Source organism: Nicotiana attenuata, chromosome 5, assembly GCF_001879085.1.
Source record: "Nicotiana attenuata strain UT chromosome 5, NIATTr2, whole genome shotgun sequence".
Taxonomy (NCBI): domain Eukaryota; kingdom Viridiplantae; phylum Streptophyta; class Magnoliopsida; order Solanales; family Solanaceae; genus Nicotiana; species Nicotiana attenuata.
Window position 1 is genome coordinate 1,315,385 of NC_031993.1, and position 19,656 is coordinate 1,335,040.

General features: G+C 35.0%; 1 protein-coding gene across 1 annotated transcript; it reads right to left on the bottom strand.

Moving 5' to 3' along the window:
- Positions 10,637–19,001, bottom strand: LOC109225154 (E3 ubiquitin-protein ligase SDIR1). Its single transcript, XM_019389739.1, has 9 exons — positions 18,857–19,001; positions 14,766–14,936; positions 14,583–14,637; positions 14,444–14,496; positions 14,119–14,347; positions 13,880–13,994; positions 13,218–13,263; positions 11,859–11,984; positions 10,637–11,280 (listed from the first exon to the last, which is right to left on the bottom strand). Exons 2-9 carry the CDS (start codon positions 14,841–14,843, stop codon positions 11,161–11,163), a joined length of 822 nt encoding a protein of 273 aa, XP_019245284.1. The 5' UTR covers positions 14,844–14,936; positions 18,857–19,001; the 3' UTR covers positions 10,637–11,160.

The following is a 19,656-nucleotide window of genomic DNA, read 5'->3' on the forward strand; positions in this document are numbered from 1 at the left end:
GGACTACGGATGTGGGATTCCGGTAGCTCCCCCCCTCTTGTTTGTTTACTTTGGGACTACGGGTTCGATTACCGGTAGATCCCCCTGCACTTTTACTTTGGGACTGCGGGTTAGATTCCCGATAGATCCCCCTGCACTTTTACTTTGGGACTGCGGGTTAGATTCCCGATAGACCCCCCTGCACATTGATAGTTGGACTACGGGACGATATCCCGGGAGATCCTTCGGATATACACATATGATGGATTACGGGACGGTATTCCGGGAGATCCACTAGACAGTTGAGAAAAGGACTACAGGACGGTATCCTGGGAGATCCTCATTGTTACCATTGGTATTGAGCTATACTTATTCTGTGGTTGTTCCGTTCTTTGTGTATTTGATATTGCCTTGTTTAACCTGTCTTATCTCACTGTTGTACTCATTATTATTGTCAGTTTTTTTTCTTACTGTTAATTTATTATTATATTTTATCTCAGTAGGGCCCTGACCTTCCTCGTCACTACCCAACCGAGGTTAGGCTTGGCACTTAGTGAGTACCGTTGTGGTGTACTCATGCCTTTCCTGCGCATGTTTTTCATGTGCAGATCCAGGTACCTCCACTCAGGCGCACTATCCTTGAGGCGAGGAGAGCTACGGAGACTTCGAGGTATATCTGCAGCGTCCGCAGACCGAAGAGTCTCCTTCCTTATTCTATCTGTAGTGTTTAGATTCTATCATACTTTTAATTTAGACATTCTGGAGATTAGAGCATTTACAGTATTTCTATTAGCCTGTGGTTCCCGTGAGTTTCCGGGTTTTGGGATTGAGTTGTAGACTTCCGCATTTCTTTTGAGTTGTATAGGCCGAGCGACCTTATATGCAGTTATTATTTTAATATGTTTAGCTTTATTTAATCATTTCGCAAGTTAGGTTGTTATTTCCGCATTGTTAGGCTTACCTAGTTGTAGGAACTAGGTGCCATCACGACATGTTCATGGAGGGTGAACTGAGGTCGTGACAAATAAGTTATAAACCAGTATTTGCATCCACAAATGAGTTTAAGTCGTATACACCATCAATGTAATTTTTTTTATATTATTGAGTTACTTGAAGGATATTTGAAAGTAAATCTTCTTGAAATGCGAGGTTTGTAATTATAAAATAAAATAGATTACCTACAACAACAAGTATCGAAAACAACATCTCAACTTTCACAAGATAAGGATAAGGTGTGTGTACACACTATCTTCCGCAGACTCTACTTGTAAAATTTTACTAAATCTTTTGTTATTGTTGTTATATCTACTAAGTAAAGATAATTTAATGGTGTGAATTATTTTATATATAACTTAAAGTCATAAACTAAATAAATACTAGTAAATCCATTCTTAGTCGAGAAAAACAAAACACAAGCACGAGTTTCATGATCAAGTGCAATGACATGACCATTGAGCTTCGGAGAAACTAATGTACCTTTGCTTATCATCGTAGGTTTGATTATTCTCATTTAAAAGGTCTTAGCTTTTTCACTCAATAAGAGCTACCTATATAACCTAAGGATTCTCATGAGAAGTCTATTTGATTTTACACCATATCTTTTATGTCTGGACAGGACAATAAATTTGTTTGTCAAATCAAAGTTGTTTGTTACCTTTACCGTGAACATCTACCGCCGAAGCTAACACCAATCAAAATTTTTTCATTTCATTGTTTTGGTGGCTATAAAAAAAAAATGACATTGTATAGCTGTTATAAAAATAATAATCGAAAAAATATATAAACTTTATATATTTTTTGTATATATATACATTCTATATGTTATATACAAAAATTATACAAATTTTATATATTTTTTTGGCTACCAGATGTATATAGTTTCTGGTGCGGGTTAAAAGGTATTAATTAAAAGTAATAATACCCTTAAAAAAGATAAGTAAAAACTAATTCAAATAGCCGTTCATCCAACAATAACAACAACAATCCATTGGAATTTCACAAGTGGAATTTATGAAGGCTAGTGTGTACGCCGACCTTTCCCCTACTCTAGGAAGGTAGGTACCCCTATTTTCGATAGACTATCCGCTCAAGAAAAATGAAAAAAACAATAAAAATAAATAATATCAACAAAAAGGGCCAAAAAGATAATAACAACGAAAGGCAACAGTAGCAATAAATTGTAACAACAACATAATACTAAGAAATCGAGTCGAAAGATAATAGGAAAACAGCGTGAACTACTAGCAATCTAGGACAAGAAAAACTACCACAGTAACCCTAAAACCATAAGTACTGAACTAATCATTCATCCAACCATTTTAAATTAAAAATAACAAACAAATGTATAACATTAAATAGAAAAAGTAATTTTGAGCCTACTATTTGTGTAAAGATCCCCACGTATAAAACCTATAAAAAACAAAAGGAGTAGCTCAACTTGTGACGACTTGGTTTTTCCTCGTCCACACCTAGTAGCCAATGATGCGGCGAGTTTTTGTTTTTAATTTGTACATAATTTTAGTAGTGATGTCAAGTAATCATATTACTCTTTTATCATTCTGTAAAATATTTGAGCATATGTACCGAAAATAAAAATTGAGCATACTATATAAAATTTTAAGCAATACATAAATATTATCAATTTCTGTTAAACTACTTGTAAAATCGATGTGTTACACTAACATTAAAGCTTGTATAACTACTTTTAGAAGAGAAAAGGTATCATAAATGGTGTATATTAGCCCTCCGTTAATAGTTAGGGTCACCCATAATATTTTTGTCGTTAATAGTTTGAGTCACTGCCATAATACCCGTACCGTTACAGAACTTTGGCTCAATATTAATTAACTTGTTTAGCTCCAGGCAATGTTTTAAAAGGCGGGGGCGTGAGGCGAGGCGTTTTACCTCTGACGAGGCAAGGCGTAAGCCTGGAGACATGGGGCGTAAGTCCCACGGATCTTTGAATTTTTCTAATTTCAAGAATTTTAAGATAGTATAAAATAAAAAATAATTATAAAAATTACGTTAAATCACAAATTATACAAATAATCTATTTTAAAAAAAATTATAAATTATAATTCAACTATAAATAATACGAAAAGTATGACATATATCATAATATGCAAATTAGCTGCAACGTCGTTACAGATCAAACATCAAAAGTAATGTATTCGATACGAANGGATGGATCCTTTTTTAAGGAGCTTAGTTACCTCATCCTTGATGAAGGCATGTTTGATCTTGGACTGGGGTCTCCTTTTTTGTTTTACCGGGCGGAACTTTGGGTCCAAGCTCAGTTTGTGAGTAGTGATCTCCGGTAGGATCCCTGTCATATCGATATTAGACCAAGCAGAACAATCCATATTAGCTATAAGAAACTAAATGAGTTTTTTCCTGAGCTCGGGAGTTAACCCCGTGCCCAGGTATACCTTCCGATCGAGCAGATGTTCGATCAGCACGACCTGCTCCAGCTCTGCGGCCGTTGACTTGGTAGCATAGGAATCATCGGAGGAGATAAAGGGAATAGTCTAAACTTAATGATTTATAATTAAGAAAAAAGTAATTTTGAATAGTCAACGATTTATTAAGAAAATTTGAGGATTTACAAGGTTAGTTACATACAATTGCATAAAATTCTATTAGGCGAGCCCAGTACGCTGGGCGCTGGGCGTGTCCGGGGCGTAAGTCTCACGGAACTAAGCCCCACACATAATCCCAGGGGCTTTTTACGAGTGCTCCACCCCGGGGCGAGCCCCGGGCGAGTCCCAATTCTGCCTTTTAAAACAGAGGCTCCAGGATATATCACATATCTCAATATTAAGCCTTTTTTTAAGGGAATTTAATTTCTGGAGCAACGGCAAAATAGTCTCTGTGTGACCTTTGTTAGACTATCTACATCACACCCCTTTGGAATCGCGAGGCGGATATAGGAGTTCTAGTACATGGGTGCACTACTTTAAAAAAAGAGAAAAAAATATATTACGTGAGAATTGATCTCTACCCCTCTTGATAAATAACTCAACCTTCAACCAAATGCACCATTCGAACTTCTTGTAGCATGGGTGAGAACAATTAATAGTATACCAATTTTATAAAATATGTACTTAAAATATCTAATTTTGTTCACGTGCCCCATAATTTTATCTATAAATTTGCCCCTGATTCGGATGCGGCCATTACCCAGTCTTTGCGTGAACACGGGATGCCTTATCTATTAGGTTACCCTAATATTTATTTTTTTCGCTATCTCCTTCTTTCTTCACCACTTTGACCACATTTTAGCATCACTCACGTAGAGGCGAAACCACATTGTCCTAATGACGGTCAATTGACCACACTTCGTCGAAAGATTACACTGTGTATATAGGTAAAATATTAGGCTTTAGAGGTATATAACATATATTGAATACTTTGTCGGAAAACTTTTTTCAGTTCTTTTAAGTTTGAACACCATTGGAGAAATTCCTGGCTTCGTCACTGCACTCACGAGAAAGGTAAAAAAAATGTTGTCTTTGATGGAGAAATTCACAAGAAGGTTATAAAAAGTTAGTATGAGCTTAATTAGGGCAACCTTCATTTAGATATGATTTGTACTTGTGTCAACAACCTCAGAAATCGTAAAAAAGTGATGTTTGCATATTAATGAGTACAGTTGAAATCTGCATAAAAAAGATAGCCCAGAAATCTCGCTGATAACATACACAGGGAAGTTGACACATACTACACAACGAGTACTTCATTGCCTGCGCCCTATGTAGCTAGATTTAGCTTTCTTAATTAGGAAACTCTCTTGTCCTTTGCCTACTTGTCTCTGTCTTCTTTTATACGTTAGGAGTTAAATTATATGCACTGATAATGTAATTTTTTTTTAATACATTATCAGTGTATTTTTAAACATGTTATATACTAAGATATGTTTTCGTTCTTATTAGGTTGCCAATTATTGACTATCATCGAGATTTACATCTAAATTTTTTGTTGTTGACCTGATTGCATGAATATTTTAGGTATCTTCAGTATACAGAATTTAAAGTACTCCGCTATAATGCTAACATAATTTGTTCTCCTTTCTCCTTTCTTTTTTTTTTTTTTTTTTGTGTGCGTGTGTGTGTTTTCCACCCCTACATTTTTGTGATTATGTTTTCATTAAACCCCAATTCTTATAGGAGTAGTTGGATTTATTAAAAAAAAAATGAATGACATATGTAATCTTGTTTACACGATCCTCTTCCAATATCCAGGGCCAAATTTAGAGTATTTATTCGAATTCGGTAAATTTAGATCAAACACAGGATATGTATTATAAAAATCACTAAATAAGTACAAATAATAAACTGCGACCAAGTAAAGCAAATGGGCTTGTAAATTTTCAAAAGGGATTTTTTAATGGGATTTTTTCCTAACTATACCATATATGAAACCTTATTACCAAAAATGTGCATAATTTGTTAATTACCCGCCCAGTCCATACTTTAACTACAATTTATATACCAATCCATAATTAGGCAGATTCTGCCATTTAAAACGCGCAAAAAAAAAGGGCACAAAATCTGCGTTTGATTCTTTCCATATTAAATTCGAAATTTGAAACGGAAAGAGATCTGATTGCTGCGTAATTCTCTCTTTCATTACAATTCAAAAACAACGCAGAGCTTCAGAAGCTTCAACAACGCAATACAAATTGTAGAATTCAAAATTGTTCTTCATCGTCCTTAGTACTCAAATTGTCGAACCTATATCTGTTCTTCATCTCTTTTCTCTCAACTAAACTAAATCATGTCAAGAATCCCAATAATGCTAAAATTGAATGGAAATTGGGATAACTATGGCAGATTTAGAGATTTTGAAGTTGATGTCATTGTGCTAGATAAGAATGCAGGTTTATGTAGTTCGAAAATGCTTAGAATTTTAGTTTTATGATATTATCTACAAATTTACTACATATATCTACAATTTGACAACAAGTTCTTTATTTGGTGCAGGGAAAAACTATTTTAATATACAGTGTCTCCAGATTATAGATAAATTGTAAGCAAATTGTAGTTTACTTGTAGTTTGTAGTTAATTTGTAGATAACATGTAGATATATTGTAGACACTATATTTTTAATATTGTAAATTTTTTTTCTTTGTGTTTGTTCTGAAAATGTAGGTGAGGGCTTCAACAGATCATATACATACAGTGTTGGATGGTGTGAAGCGGTACATTGTGTGTCTAGAAAACAAGAAATGTAGTTGTGGCCAATTCCAACTTGAAGAACTTCCATGTGTAAATTGTTTCCAGATTGTAGTTATAATGTAGGTTAAATGTAGTTAATTTGTAGTTTTTTGTAAAATTTTGTAGACAATTTGCAGATTAATTGTGGATAACACATTTCTAAGATTGGAGTATTTATTTCTTATTTTTTGTTGTATAATTTATATTCAACTGACAGTTATATACAAATATTACATAGAACTTGGAGGTAAACATCTAAAAATTACCTACAGTTTAAGTACCTAATATAAGAATAACTACAGTGAATGTACAAATTACCTACAGTTTAAGTACCTAATATAAGAATAACTACAATTTACCTACAGTTACAGGGCAAATAGGAAACACATCATCCACAATCATGTCTATATTATATCTACATTTTAGACTACAATTAATCGTGGAATGTTCTACATAAACTACAAACTAACTACAATTACACTACAAACAGTAAATCTTGGTGAGGGCTTCAACAGATCATATCCATTACACTAAATCTACAATTACACTACAATTACACTGCAATTACACTACAAATACACGACAAATAGTAAATCTAGGTGAGGGCTTCAACAGTTAGTATTTCTAAGTCGTTTGGAGAAGTTGTCGGCAGCTTTTCATATTAGTCTCTTTACCAATAAATTTCTCATTTTTGACTTTTCCAGAAGAGGGAATTTTGTTTGGTACCCAAAAAAAGTGTATCTGTTTTCATTGTTTTGCTAGTTCGTGGCGTATTAAAATGTTTGTTGCAACTTTTGATTTCATGTAGACTTTCAGAAAATCAGATCACATGCCACAATTGTTGCAGAGGAAATTGGCACGACATTCAAATATAATGAGATTTCGCTGGCTAATGCATCTCAAGGACATCTTTCGTTGATTGATCTTGCAATCGTGGATGAAGAACAAGAAAGAATGTGGGGTATGGGTAAAAACGTGGGTGAGGGGGTGAGGGGTAAGGAGAGAGAAACGTGAGATATATGGATACCTTTAATTAAGGAGTAAAAACTACCCATTAATTAGATATGGATACCTTTAATTAAGGAGTAAAAACAGCCCATAGTATAGGATTGGTAATTTGGTATACTAAGTGTAATACTCAAAACTTAAACATGTAGGGTAAAAAGGTTTCCTATGTGCTATAGGAATGTAAAAATTCCTTTTTTCATTCCTATACAGTATTAGAAACTTTATTACCCTAAATGTTCATGTTTACTAAATTACCCTACCTACACAAGTTTCGTTTACAAAATATAAACATTCCACCTTAAAAGACTCTCAATATATTATTAGTGACTTCAATTAAGGGATTTAGTTACACCATTTTCCTTTTTTTCTCCTCTCTCCCCTCTTCTCTCCAGATTCTGTCTTTCTCCACCTTCTAACTCTGTCGGTGAGTTACAGTTCGATCAATTCTCTAAGAATACTATCATTAGGCTCTAATTAAACCTTTTCTTTTGAAAAGCGAAATAATTAGTTCAGAATCTAATTCCAAGTGTAAGTTCCCCTCTATCTAATTAATACCCATCCCACGCTCTAGGTCCTATGTACAAGCCAATGAGTAGGAAATTAGGCTTTACGTTGATATTTGAAAGAAGGAATTCGTCCCACAGTACTACTTTCTTTGATGTCAGTATTTTTTTGGTATCACACTATTGATTTGATTTACATACGCGAAATTAAATTTTGATTTCTATTTCTTCAAAATATCACGTGTATCAAGAAGCGACTCACAGATAAGTGATACATATACCAAAAGTAAAACTATTGGTAGGACATGAAATGTAATAATGAATCAAACTCTCGTGGATTATTCATTATACATGGTTATCATACCATTCATAAAATTAAAATGTAAAATACTGAGGTTGGCATACAATTTATCTATAACTTTTACACATTATTTCTACCCAGTTAAATACAACTATAATAACATACAACTTAAATACAAATTTTATACAATATGTCTTTTGTATATGTTGTATCTGATTTATACATAGTAAAAACAAATTTCATACAACTAATTATATATTATACAACTTATCTACAATTTTCATACATTATTTCTACTCAGTTATATACAATTACAATATAATACCACTTAAATACAATTTTTATATAAATTTTATACAATATGTCTTTTGTATATTTGTATCTAATTTATACATAGTAAAAATAAATTTCATACAACTAATTATATATTATACAATTTACATACAACTTTCACACATTATTTCTACCAGTTAAATACAACTACAATAACATACAACTTAAATACAAACTTTATACAATATGTCTTTTGTATATTTTGTATCTGATTTATACATAGTACAAACAAATTTCATACAACTAATTATATATTATACAACTTATCTACAACTTATCTATAATTTTCATACATTATTTCTACTCAGTTATATACAACTACAATATCATACAACTTAAATATAATTTTTATACAATGTTGTTCAACTTTCATACAATAGTTAAATGAATAAAAGAAAAATAAATAAATAATAGAATACAATTTTTCTATAATTTTACTACAATTTCTGCAATATAATGTATGTCGTGTCTTCTTCTTCTTCTTCTTCGAGTTTCAATCTGAAATTCAGCTAAAACCAAGTCTAATCTTCACCAAAACCCCTCAAAATTGAGATATAAACTCCAAACCATATTCCCAATTATTTGCAACAACACTCAATCCAAACAAATAATGATTTTTGAAAACCCAAACTCGAATTCAAAGCTTCAAAGCTTTTTAATGGCTGTCAATGGTGGAATTGCTGCTCTCTTAGTCTCTTTTCCTTTGCTTTATATTACTGAAATTTGGGATTGAGAGATAGAGAGAGACGTAGAGAGAATTCTTAATTCTTTGCAACAACATCCAATCCAAACAATGTCTTTTGAAAACCCAAATTCGAATTCAAAGCTTTTTAATGGTTGTCAATGGTGGAGGGGTTACAGATTTTCGCTGGTTTTAGAAGAGGAAATAGTGGGTGATTAAAGAGGAAATCGTGGGGTGTGGTTTGATACGTGGGTGAGGAAAATTGGGTCGGAAAATTGCACCCATAAAATTCAATATATATATATATATATATATATATATATATATATATATATATATATATATATATATATATAGAATAGCTCTTTCCTTAGCCATTGGGAAGAGAAGTCTAATGATCGTCCACACAAGACTTGCATTTTAAATCACAATGTGGTATTAAGTCCTTCGCTTTAATGTTGATAGACCAAAATGAATACTATATGTTCGTTATATCGGTAAGAGTTTCAATTGTTGGGTGTATGAACAAAGTCTCACATGAAAAGTAGGAAAGAAAACTAAATTACTTATAAGGAGTTGGTTACTCTTAATGATGTGAGACCTTTTGGAGAAAATCGTGCGGGCTTGGCCCAAAACGGACAATATCACACCATGTTAAAAGTATCTTTGGGCCGTTTTAGCCCAACAACTGGTATCAGAGCCAATGGTTTGACGAGACGATTATGGAGATGGCGCGTACACATCCTCTCCTTGGGCTTCCACGACCGTAAATACTCGAATCATGTGAGTGGCACACAATTAATCTCCAAATTAGCCATGGGTCATGTGAAACTTAGTTCAAGGGGGAGATTATTGGGTGTGGGTGAACAAAATCCGATATAAAAAGTAGAAAGAACAAAGATTCTACTTATAAGGAGTTGGATACTCTTAATGGTGTGAGGCCTTTTGGGAAAAATCGTGCGGATTTGGCCGCGAACAATATCACACCATGAGTATCTTTAGACCATTTTAGCCCAACACCAATGATTGTCATTTTTTCGAGAAATTTTTGCCCCATGTAATTTAGGTTTATCGCATCCTCTTTTAACACATTCACTTATCATAATTTCACACCTATGAACCAGTGTCTTTAGAGGTGTGAGGTCGGACATGACCAAACCATCTCCATCGGCCTTCTCTCATTGTATCCTCTATGTAGGCTACTTGCAATGCGATCAATTTTCAATCTTATCTTACCTAGCATCCATCTTAGCATTCACATTTTGCGATAATCGAATATGTTGGACGTCTTTAAGGCTCAACATTCACTCTTACCTAACATTGCTGATCTTACAATCATTCTTCATAACTTGTCATAGTTTAATAAGTATACTTCTACCAAACAACACTACCGTATCACTTTCTTTTATCAAGTAAGAAAAATGGCCTTAACATAATATGATCAAACACTATAATTTCCGCAGTGATGTGAAAAGACTAATACTCCTATGCGAATGGAAATATTGTGAAGAATCTTTTAAGGCAGTCGCATCAATCAAACGAAAGTCAAATCACGTTGACATAAATCTAACGGCCAAGAAAAATCAGACCTGGCTTTCACCATGGAAGAATATATAGACGGCTGACATTGTATATCTGTGGAGTTGATGTTCCATAGCCAATCAACAGTAGTAGTCATGAGTACAGGGATTTCTACTTTGAATTTCTCCTTTTGATGCATTTGTTGCAATACAATATTTTTCGTTAATCCGCCATATAGCGATCGGATTAAGCATTGACTCGTGTATAAAAATAGCCACATTCGACAAATACATTCCCTCAACGGCTAAAATTTCCAGAAACAAAATTTTCAGGACAATGATGGGAGGAAACAGATACATTAATCCGCACAGGCCAAAAGGTACATGTACTTCGTGGAGTCCTTGATTGAGAGCTCTCACCTCTACAACGGTACAACCTGATAAGATTAGAAGACTAAGCTAATATTTACCAATGTGACATATTTCTGCTACTTTGCACAACTACAGAGTGCCATATGAGATTCATGTTATTCAGGCTTCTGCGTGCATATACATGTGTGTATTGACGTTGGTATTACAAGTAAGTTAGAGATACAGATGTCTATCACCGTAGAGAAACTACACCATATCATAAGCATCAACTTCTCCTTGTCCATTCTCATCCCACCCGGCCCTAAATTTGCAGACAGGGCAAGTTCCCCGCTGCCTTAGCCATGGGTCGATGCAGTTTGCATGGAACTGCAAACACAAAAAATATAAATTAATATACACCTACTCTGCAACAATATGCACATATTCATACTAAATACTATTAACTCCGCTGCCACTAGCTTAAATTAGGGAAATTTTTATCCTCAACAACACTCACCCCCCTACCCCCCTACCCCCCCCCTAAAAAAAAAAAAAAAACAGTCAGCTGAAAACCGAAAGGATCTCCTTGAAAAGTTGAAAGCATAAATCGTGGGACCCTCATAATAGAGCTGAACTATACTATACCAATAAATAAAACAAACAAAAGAGAGAATACTTGGTTTTCTCTATGCAAGACTATCCACAAGTTCTTCTAGGTGCCTGTTGGTAACTAAACCATAAATCTCTTCCCTGTCTTATAATACTTAGAAGCGAAAGTGAGATCTCAAAATAGATAAGATGATTGTCAATACTAAAAGAGAAAACAAAAACTCTTACTAATCTATGGAAATGTGCTCAACTGGGGATTTTGTGAAGGTAATAATGTATGATATACTTTGATGCTAGAAGACTACCCTTTTCAGGGGCTGGACACAGAAATAAAAGTAACTATCGAGATACTTAACCTGATGTAAGCAAGGCAAGCTACGAACAAGTTCCCCAGCATCGACTTGTTCCAAGCAGACACTGCAAGTTAGTTCGTCATCAGGGTTCTTTGTACCTCCTACAGCATTTGCAGGTTCTTGCTTCTTCTGCTTGAAATACAATAATAAGTTCATCATTTTTCTCGTAACGGAACAATAAACTTTTGATGAATAAAAAATAGTTGGCAAATAATATGTCAGTCACGCAAAATACAGATCACCGACATGACTTGGTTTTTATTTCATCAAACGAGGAAAGAGAAGGGAAGGTTTAGTAGTAAAGGATACCAATGCAGCAAGGTAGTTCTCGTCTTTTATTGTCTTTATGAAGCTATAATCTCCTTCAAATTTACTCTTCCATTCATTTTTTTCTGCCTTCTTCAATGGTTAGCTTTTCATCCTCTAGATGAAGAAAGAGCTTCATTGCTATAGGCTTAATAGTCATAGATCAAATGTGCTCCAATCTTTTGAGAATCTTGGTTTATGGTAGAGTTGAGGAGAAGAACCTCAGAATATAAAGTAAATGAAGCAGTTTCTCAAAGAGCCGGGAGGTTCCTACCAATGGTTGAGAACTTCTCCGACGAGGCTCCATATTATACTTTTTGTCTGAACATGAGCTCTAACGTCTCTGGGAGGAAGACACTCTCAGAAAGACTAGTTTCAATATGAAGAGACAGACATCCCAAAAGGAAAGAAATAGGAAAAATAAGAATTGGCTAGTTTAGGCACACAGCTAAGGGGCTGCGCAATGCCATGAGCATAGGAGAAGCATCTACTGTAAAACATGAAATTAGATCAAAGATTCACTTGAATGCAGGCGAAGCACCTCTCTAATATAAGATTTAACTTTGCGCATACACTTCGGTGTCACTGGACAAGGATCAGTTTGTCATCAAAGCATAAATTGTGGTAAATACATTTGGAACTTATGAAAAGTCATAATTAAAAAAGTCATACACCTTCTGTTCCATTTTATGTGGTGTTCTTTCCTTTTTAATATGTTCCAAAAAGAATGGCACATTTCTACCTTTGAAAATAATCTAATTTCAAACTTCTCATTTTACCCATAATGACAAGCTTTTTATAGCCAAAAATGTCTATGGTATGTTTAAGACCACAAGTTCCAATAGTCTTCTTTTCTTTCTTAAAATCCGTGCCCAGACAAACACATCCATATAATAAAACGGAGGGAGTAGTGAAAATAGGATGCAGCATCACATTGTGTCTTATAGATAAGTCGTGCAAATGCCAATCCTGCAAATCCATTGTTCACTCGAAAAGGACACTATTGGGTAGGCATTTCTTTTACAAGCTTCAAGAAAGGGCTAGAAAATGAGGTACCTCAGTGGACCCTGAAGAAGATGCCGGGTGTGTTGATGAGCCAGCACTGTTAAGAAGAGCAATCATCAGGATCAAGAGAAGCCAAGATATTACTGAATGAGAGTCATGGCACCATATTATCAGATAAACACTAGTCAATTCTATCAAGATTATTGGAAAAAAAATATTTTACGAGGAAGGGAGTCTCCGGCACAAATAAAAAAAGAAGAGAACTGACATACGGATACTTAATAGTCCATAACTTCATCAGAGAAATTGAGATAAAAAAATTCCTAACCTTCCAAAAAGGAGCAAGAACAGTGAAAAATAATACTATAACTTATGCACTCTAACAAAGTTCGCTGCGCAGAATTTTAAGTTTTGACTACATATAATACAAACATATGTTGTAGTTAATAAATTTCCAGCATGCATGTGACCAAATCAAGGTGGACACCAGCAACCTGGGAGATCACAAGTTGAAACCATAGTTTGGTAATCTTCTGACAACTGATTAAAACTGGCATCAACTTCCTCATTTCGCTAAATCACAAGCCACAGATGGAAGTTAACAAAGAAGAGCGGAAGAAGGCAGTGGACCGTTTTAGGTGTCAACTAGGTACAGCAAATGTTGGAAGTCAAAAATATGGGGAAGCTAAAAGTAGTAACTTCACATGACAGACCTTTGGGGTCCAGAAACCTTGTACTTGTGAACAGGAAGAGCATTTATCTCTTCCTCGGTCATCGATGGTGTTGTAGGAACATCATCAGTATCCAGTGCCCTCAATGTTTCGTAATCTGCTAGTACCAGAAAAATATCAATAAACTTCCCGCACCTTTTAAGATTATTTCAAGACAAGATTGGTTTCTGGATTTTATAAAGCCATAAAATGCTCAAGATTAGAGATGCTTGCATTTTCACCTAAGTCATCAAACTCCCTGTCAAGAAGTGCAAGCTGTAGTCTGAGCCCTCGCAACCGTCCTCTGGTTGCAAGTGCTATAGATGGGGGCATATGTAGCCGCAACTCTGTAGGACCAAGAAGGCCACTGGCAGCAACAGCATGAGCTTGTGCCTGGGCTTGAAGCTGCTGACAGGTTGCATACATCCTAAGGGTCGTTGCCATAAAGAAGACACCGAGCACCAACCACAGCTGCAAAACAGACAAAGTTCCAATTAAATAAAATAAGGACCAGATTTAATTCAATAAAATACACATGCTCCAATATCACTCGTTAAGGCTACTTACCAGAAAATTGGGTGACATTTGATGAGAGTTTAGAATCATGAACAGCAAGAGCACTGTCACAACAAAGTGGTTACACTGAAAGTTGTAGGTAAATCAGACCGGAAAATAAAAATAACAAAGGGATCTAAGCTACAGGTACCCGTTACAAGAAAAGCTAGTGAGTTAGTATTAACCGGCCGGGCTGCATGGACTCGCTGAATGTGGAAGAGAAAAAAGAAAAGAAAAGGTACACCAAGATGAGTATACAGATAATGAATGTAACTATCACTAGAAGCATTTAGAGTAATCTAGACCAACATCAAGAGGAGATGTAGGAAATTACCACTGCACGGCGCTCGGGGATCAATCCTGGAAAACCAGGTTCTATATCTGCTCTAGTGCCTCGGAAAACAAAACTCATGTTTGAAGTTGTACAAAAGCTATTTCAGCACAAAAAAAATTGATAGTTCATAGAAGGTCCAGCACCCAAATACCACTGAAGAGCTGGAATTAACTGGAAATCCAGAGAAAGTGAAGTGAGAAACCATGCCCAGTAAAAACATTAATCTACTAAACCAGACAACACTAATGCACACTGTAATCAGTGAAGATTAATAGCTCAATTCACAAGAAGCAGAGATGGACTTAGGACAAGAAATACCGAGAAAAATGAATGTGTCCATTTATGTAAGAAGAGTAAAGTATGTACAATACCAATTTTCTACCAGCCATAACCGACCTACTGACTATCTTATGTCGTTGTATTCTATCCTTCCTCGCTGCAATCGATTATGTCACAGCCACCACCTAGAATCACTGCCAATGTGGCTTTTTCAACACTCCTCAAACTTGAGAGAGTAGAATGTTTAACACCCCTTGCCAAGAAAATGATCATCTAGTGTCCTGCCCAATCTCTTTGCTAAAAATTCAGCTATTAGCTCCTTAGTGGACACTTGTTTGGCTTATATGAAACCTTGTGGAATTTTTTTCTCCCACAAAACGCCAATCAATTTCAATATACTTTGTCATCTCTTGAAATGAATTTCCCCCTATTTGGATTGCAGACGTACTGTCACAATACACAGCTTCTCAGGCTTTTGCATTTCAACTCCTAGCTGCCTTATAACGTCTCTCAACCTAAGGCTTCAGCCACTGCAGAATTCATGCTACTGCCTCTGCTTAGCTCCTAATACAGTATCTTGTACTTTTGAATTCCAAGAAATCAAAGAACTCCAAGCTTCATCATGTATCCCATGATTGATTGTCTAGTGTTGGAACATGCAACCCAATCCAAGTCACAATGAACCACACTGTTCTTGGAACAATCTGCAGCCATCAGTAAACCTTGCTCCTTCTTATGTATTTGACTACCACTAAAGCAACCTCCAAGCATGATTTCCATGAATGACCAAAGTGTTTGGATTTTTAAGTACAAAAGCTATATCAAGTCTTGTCATGGTTAGATACACCAATTTGCCAACCAATCTTTGATAACAACTCAGATCCTTCAAAGGAGTATGTCTTTCCAGCTTCACATACTGGTAATATTTTGCAGAGGATCAATTAAAGTTTATGCTCTAGTGGGTATGACTGGTTTTTCTTCCCCTAGCCCAGTTCAGATATCAGCCATAGAGCATATTTTCGCTGATTCATCCATATTCCTCTTTTTAACCTTGCAAACTCCATCCCTCTTAAGTACTCCCTCTGGTTCAATTTAAATGACACACTTTCCTTATTAGTCCGTTTCAAAAAGAATGACATATTTCTATATTTGGAAATAATTTAACTTTGAACTTTTTATTTTCCCCACTTTATCCTTAATGAGAAGCTTTTATAGCCACAAAAATGCCATGGTCCCACAAAGCTTTCGCCCCTTAAGCTTTTAGGACCACATGTTTCAAAAATCTTCTTTTTTTCCTTAAAACTTTGTGCCAAGTCAAACTACATCATCTAAATTGAAACGGAGGGAGTATCATAATTCCCCTAGATCTTAGACTTCTGCCGCAAGCTCCTCTTTCCTTCTTGTTTTAACTCAATATCATTCTCTGTCATCAAATATCATCTACATAGACAAGAATACCAACAACCCTATTCCCTCTTCATTACTGAACAAAGAATAGTCATAGTGGCTTTGGGTGATCCTAGAATCCACCGAAGACTGTGTGAGTTTCAAGTTGCATTTATTTGACACCTATTTAAGGCTATTGAAGGATATTAATAATTTAAAACTTTGATCTTTCCCTATATACTGACACCTGAGGCATTCCATACACACCAACCTATAGAGGTCTCCAAGAAGGCATGCATTGTACACATTCAGTAAGAATAATTCCAATTTTCAACCGCCACAAGTGTTATAATTGATCAGACAGTGACCATCTAGGTACAAGAGAGAATCTCTCTTGATTTAGATCTTCTTCTTTGACTATATCTTTATCACCAGCCTCACTTGTTCTTAGCTAGGAGAAAAAACCATCTAGCTAAGAGTTAATGATTTCAAGCGAATAAACTAAATCAAAACTAGACTAGCACCTTTGTCAGAAAGATGGAAATATAGGGCATGATTGTGATAATCACAGTTGATTGAAGACCTTCGAAAATCGATCTAGGTAACCATGTGATGAAGCTATCTCAAGCTTATCTAAATGCAGTTATGCAATGGAAGGATCAATGCAGAGTTTGAATGCTCTGATACCATGATATCAATTCAAATTAACAATTACCAAGAAGATAAAAGATGGATTGCGTACAAGAAATATTGAGAAGGAGAGAATGTGTTGATTTAAGCAAGAAGAGTACTATATGTATAGTAACTGCAAATTTTCTAAGGTATACACGTGCCCCAATTGACTACACCTCTGTCTTCTATCCTTCCTCACAGCCATCAACTAATAACATAGCCATGCCAATGTTGTATCTTCCTAACACAAGGGAAGCTCGAGCATATTTACTACCTCCAGGACTACAATGGAGTAATTGTAAGCTGATAGCAGCAGGCAGGATATTCACATTGACTTAAGGCAAATGTTTTAGAAAGAGGGACCAAGTAAACCAGGTAATATTAGTATTGCACTCATAATATAAATGAGTTCATACTCTTAAGCTAAAAGACTTGTACACTATCAACTCCGAGATTTCACACTAAGAGACTCGTAACTGGCCGTTAAAGAGCATCTTTAGCAAGGCAAAAGTCCACTTTTTTCTCAGTACATTATAGGAAGCCAATGTATCGTGATTTATCAAATACAAAAGTTCCATCCATAACAAGTTAGAATCCCTTTACTTCCACAATGACACATGAGAAAGTTTTCTTAACAGTCTCCAAGTATAGTCAAATCCACAATTAGAACCTAATGGGTTTGGGATGCCACTTAACCCACTGACTACTAGAGTCACTAGATTCGAAATTTAATATTTGTCCATATTTAGTAGATTTTTTAACACATATGGAGTGTCTGAGACAAAGTTACTGGGTTCAGCTTAATCCATAACTTATATTGTATATTCGCCCGTCTCTCACTGGAAATTTTACAACGTTTAGTTTCATAAAGCACAATAGAAAATGTTCATTACCTTCTCTACTACTAAAATAAGATTCCAAGCAAAATACACCTATTATAATCACAATATGAAAAAATACTTATTTTTGCCAATACTGACTACAAAGTTAGAAAAAAAAAATTAGGACATAAGCGTCTAAGAGAAACCTACTGGATTCATAATTACTAGTTGGCTACACTATTTAGTGTAACCACTTTTATAATCAATACAAACATATTACCTTTTCAAAAAAAAAAACTACTGGATTCAGCAAGCCAGCTTAACCCATAGCTTATATTGTACATCTGCCCTCGTCTCCCGGGGGCAATTTTACATGTTTAGTTTCATAAAGTACAATCGAACATCCAATTACCTTCTATACTTGTAAAATCAAAATTCCAAGCAAAATATACATATTTTAATCACAATATCAAAAACATTTAACAATTGCTAAAACTGCGCAATTTGGCCTAAAACCCCCAAATTTAAAGCATATACAGGGTCTCAGCCAAAGCTATCGGGTTTAGCTTAACCCATAGCTTATAATTTATAACATGTATAGTTTCATAAAAGCACAATAGAAAATGTTTATTACCTTCTATATACAACAACAATCAAAATTACCAGCAAAATACACATATTTTAATCAAAATATGATTTAAAAAAAGTAACAATCGGCCAAAACTGAGGCAATTTCGCCTAAACCCCCCAAAATTTGTCAATAAACAGCTAATATTCGGCATGAAAAAAGAAAATTCGCTCACAATTACATAGTTTATACAATTAACAAAATTTTCGGTGCATCTAAAATGAATCCTTTGAATGACGGAAGCTTCTAGAAGTTATACAAAATGGAAAAGAGAGATTAAGAGAGAGAGGAGATTAATTACTTACAGCGCTTTAATTAAGGCGAATGATGGGAATCGAAAATCGAATTTAGGAATTTGATGAATGATGAGCGAACGAGTCAGAAAAGACCCAGAAATTGACTCGGACGCACACGCACCGCACTAAAAATATGTGTCTCTGAAATCGTGAGTGGTTTTTGAAATCGGATTGCTACATCGGTACGGCGTCGTTTTATTATAATTTCCCTTGGCTGGCTAATTGGTGAGAAGCCAAGGGTCCGTCTCTTGGCCAGATTGTCAAAATCTGTTTACTTTAAATTTTATTGGCAATACATATGGAGACACTTAAAGTTGGCACCAAATTTCACTTAGACACCTCAATCCAGGCTTGTTCCTATTGACCACTGCAACTCCATATAAAATATGCCTATTAAACACAAATTTGATAATTCCAAACCAACATTAATACGTGAATCTCACTCTCTTTTAAAAATGGAAGACCAAACCAATAAAAAAATTACATGTCAGCAAAATTAAAATAGGCAATATTAAAAATAATCTGACCCAAAATAGAAAGAGAAAAACAGAGCTGATGGCCAAGAATACCGTCACCGACAGAATCTGCTATCAACCAACTTTAGCTTCAACACATCTAAAATGAAAGCTTTTTTGCATTCAAATCTTGATGAATGACATCCCATGGCAGGTTGTCATTAACTTGTCTGTTAATCCTTCATTTGCTTCGATTCCTCTTCCAAAAAATTTTTTTTTTTTACCTAAATTAAAATGTGGTTGTGGTGGTGGGCGCCTAGATCTGATAAAGGGGAGGAAATAGCAGTGATAATG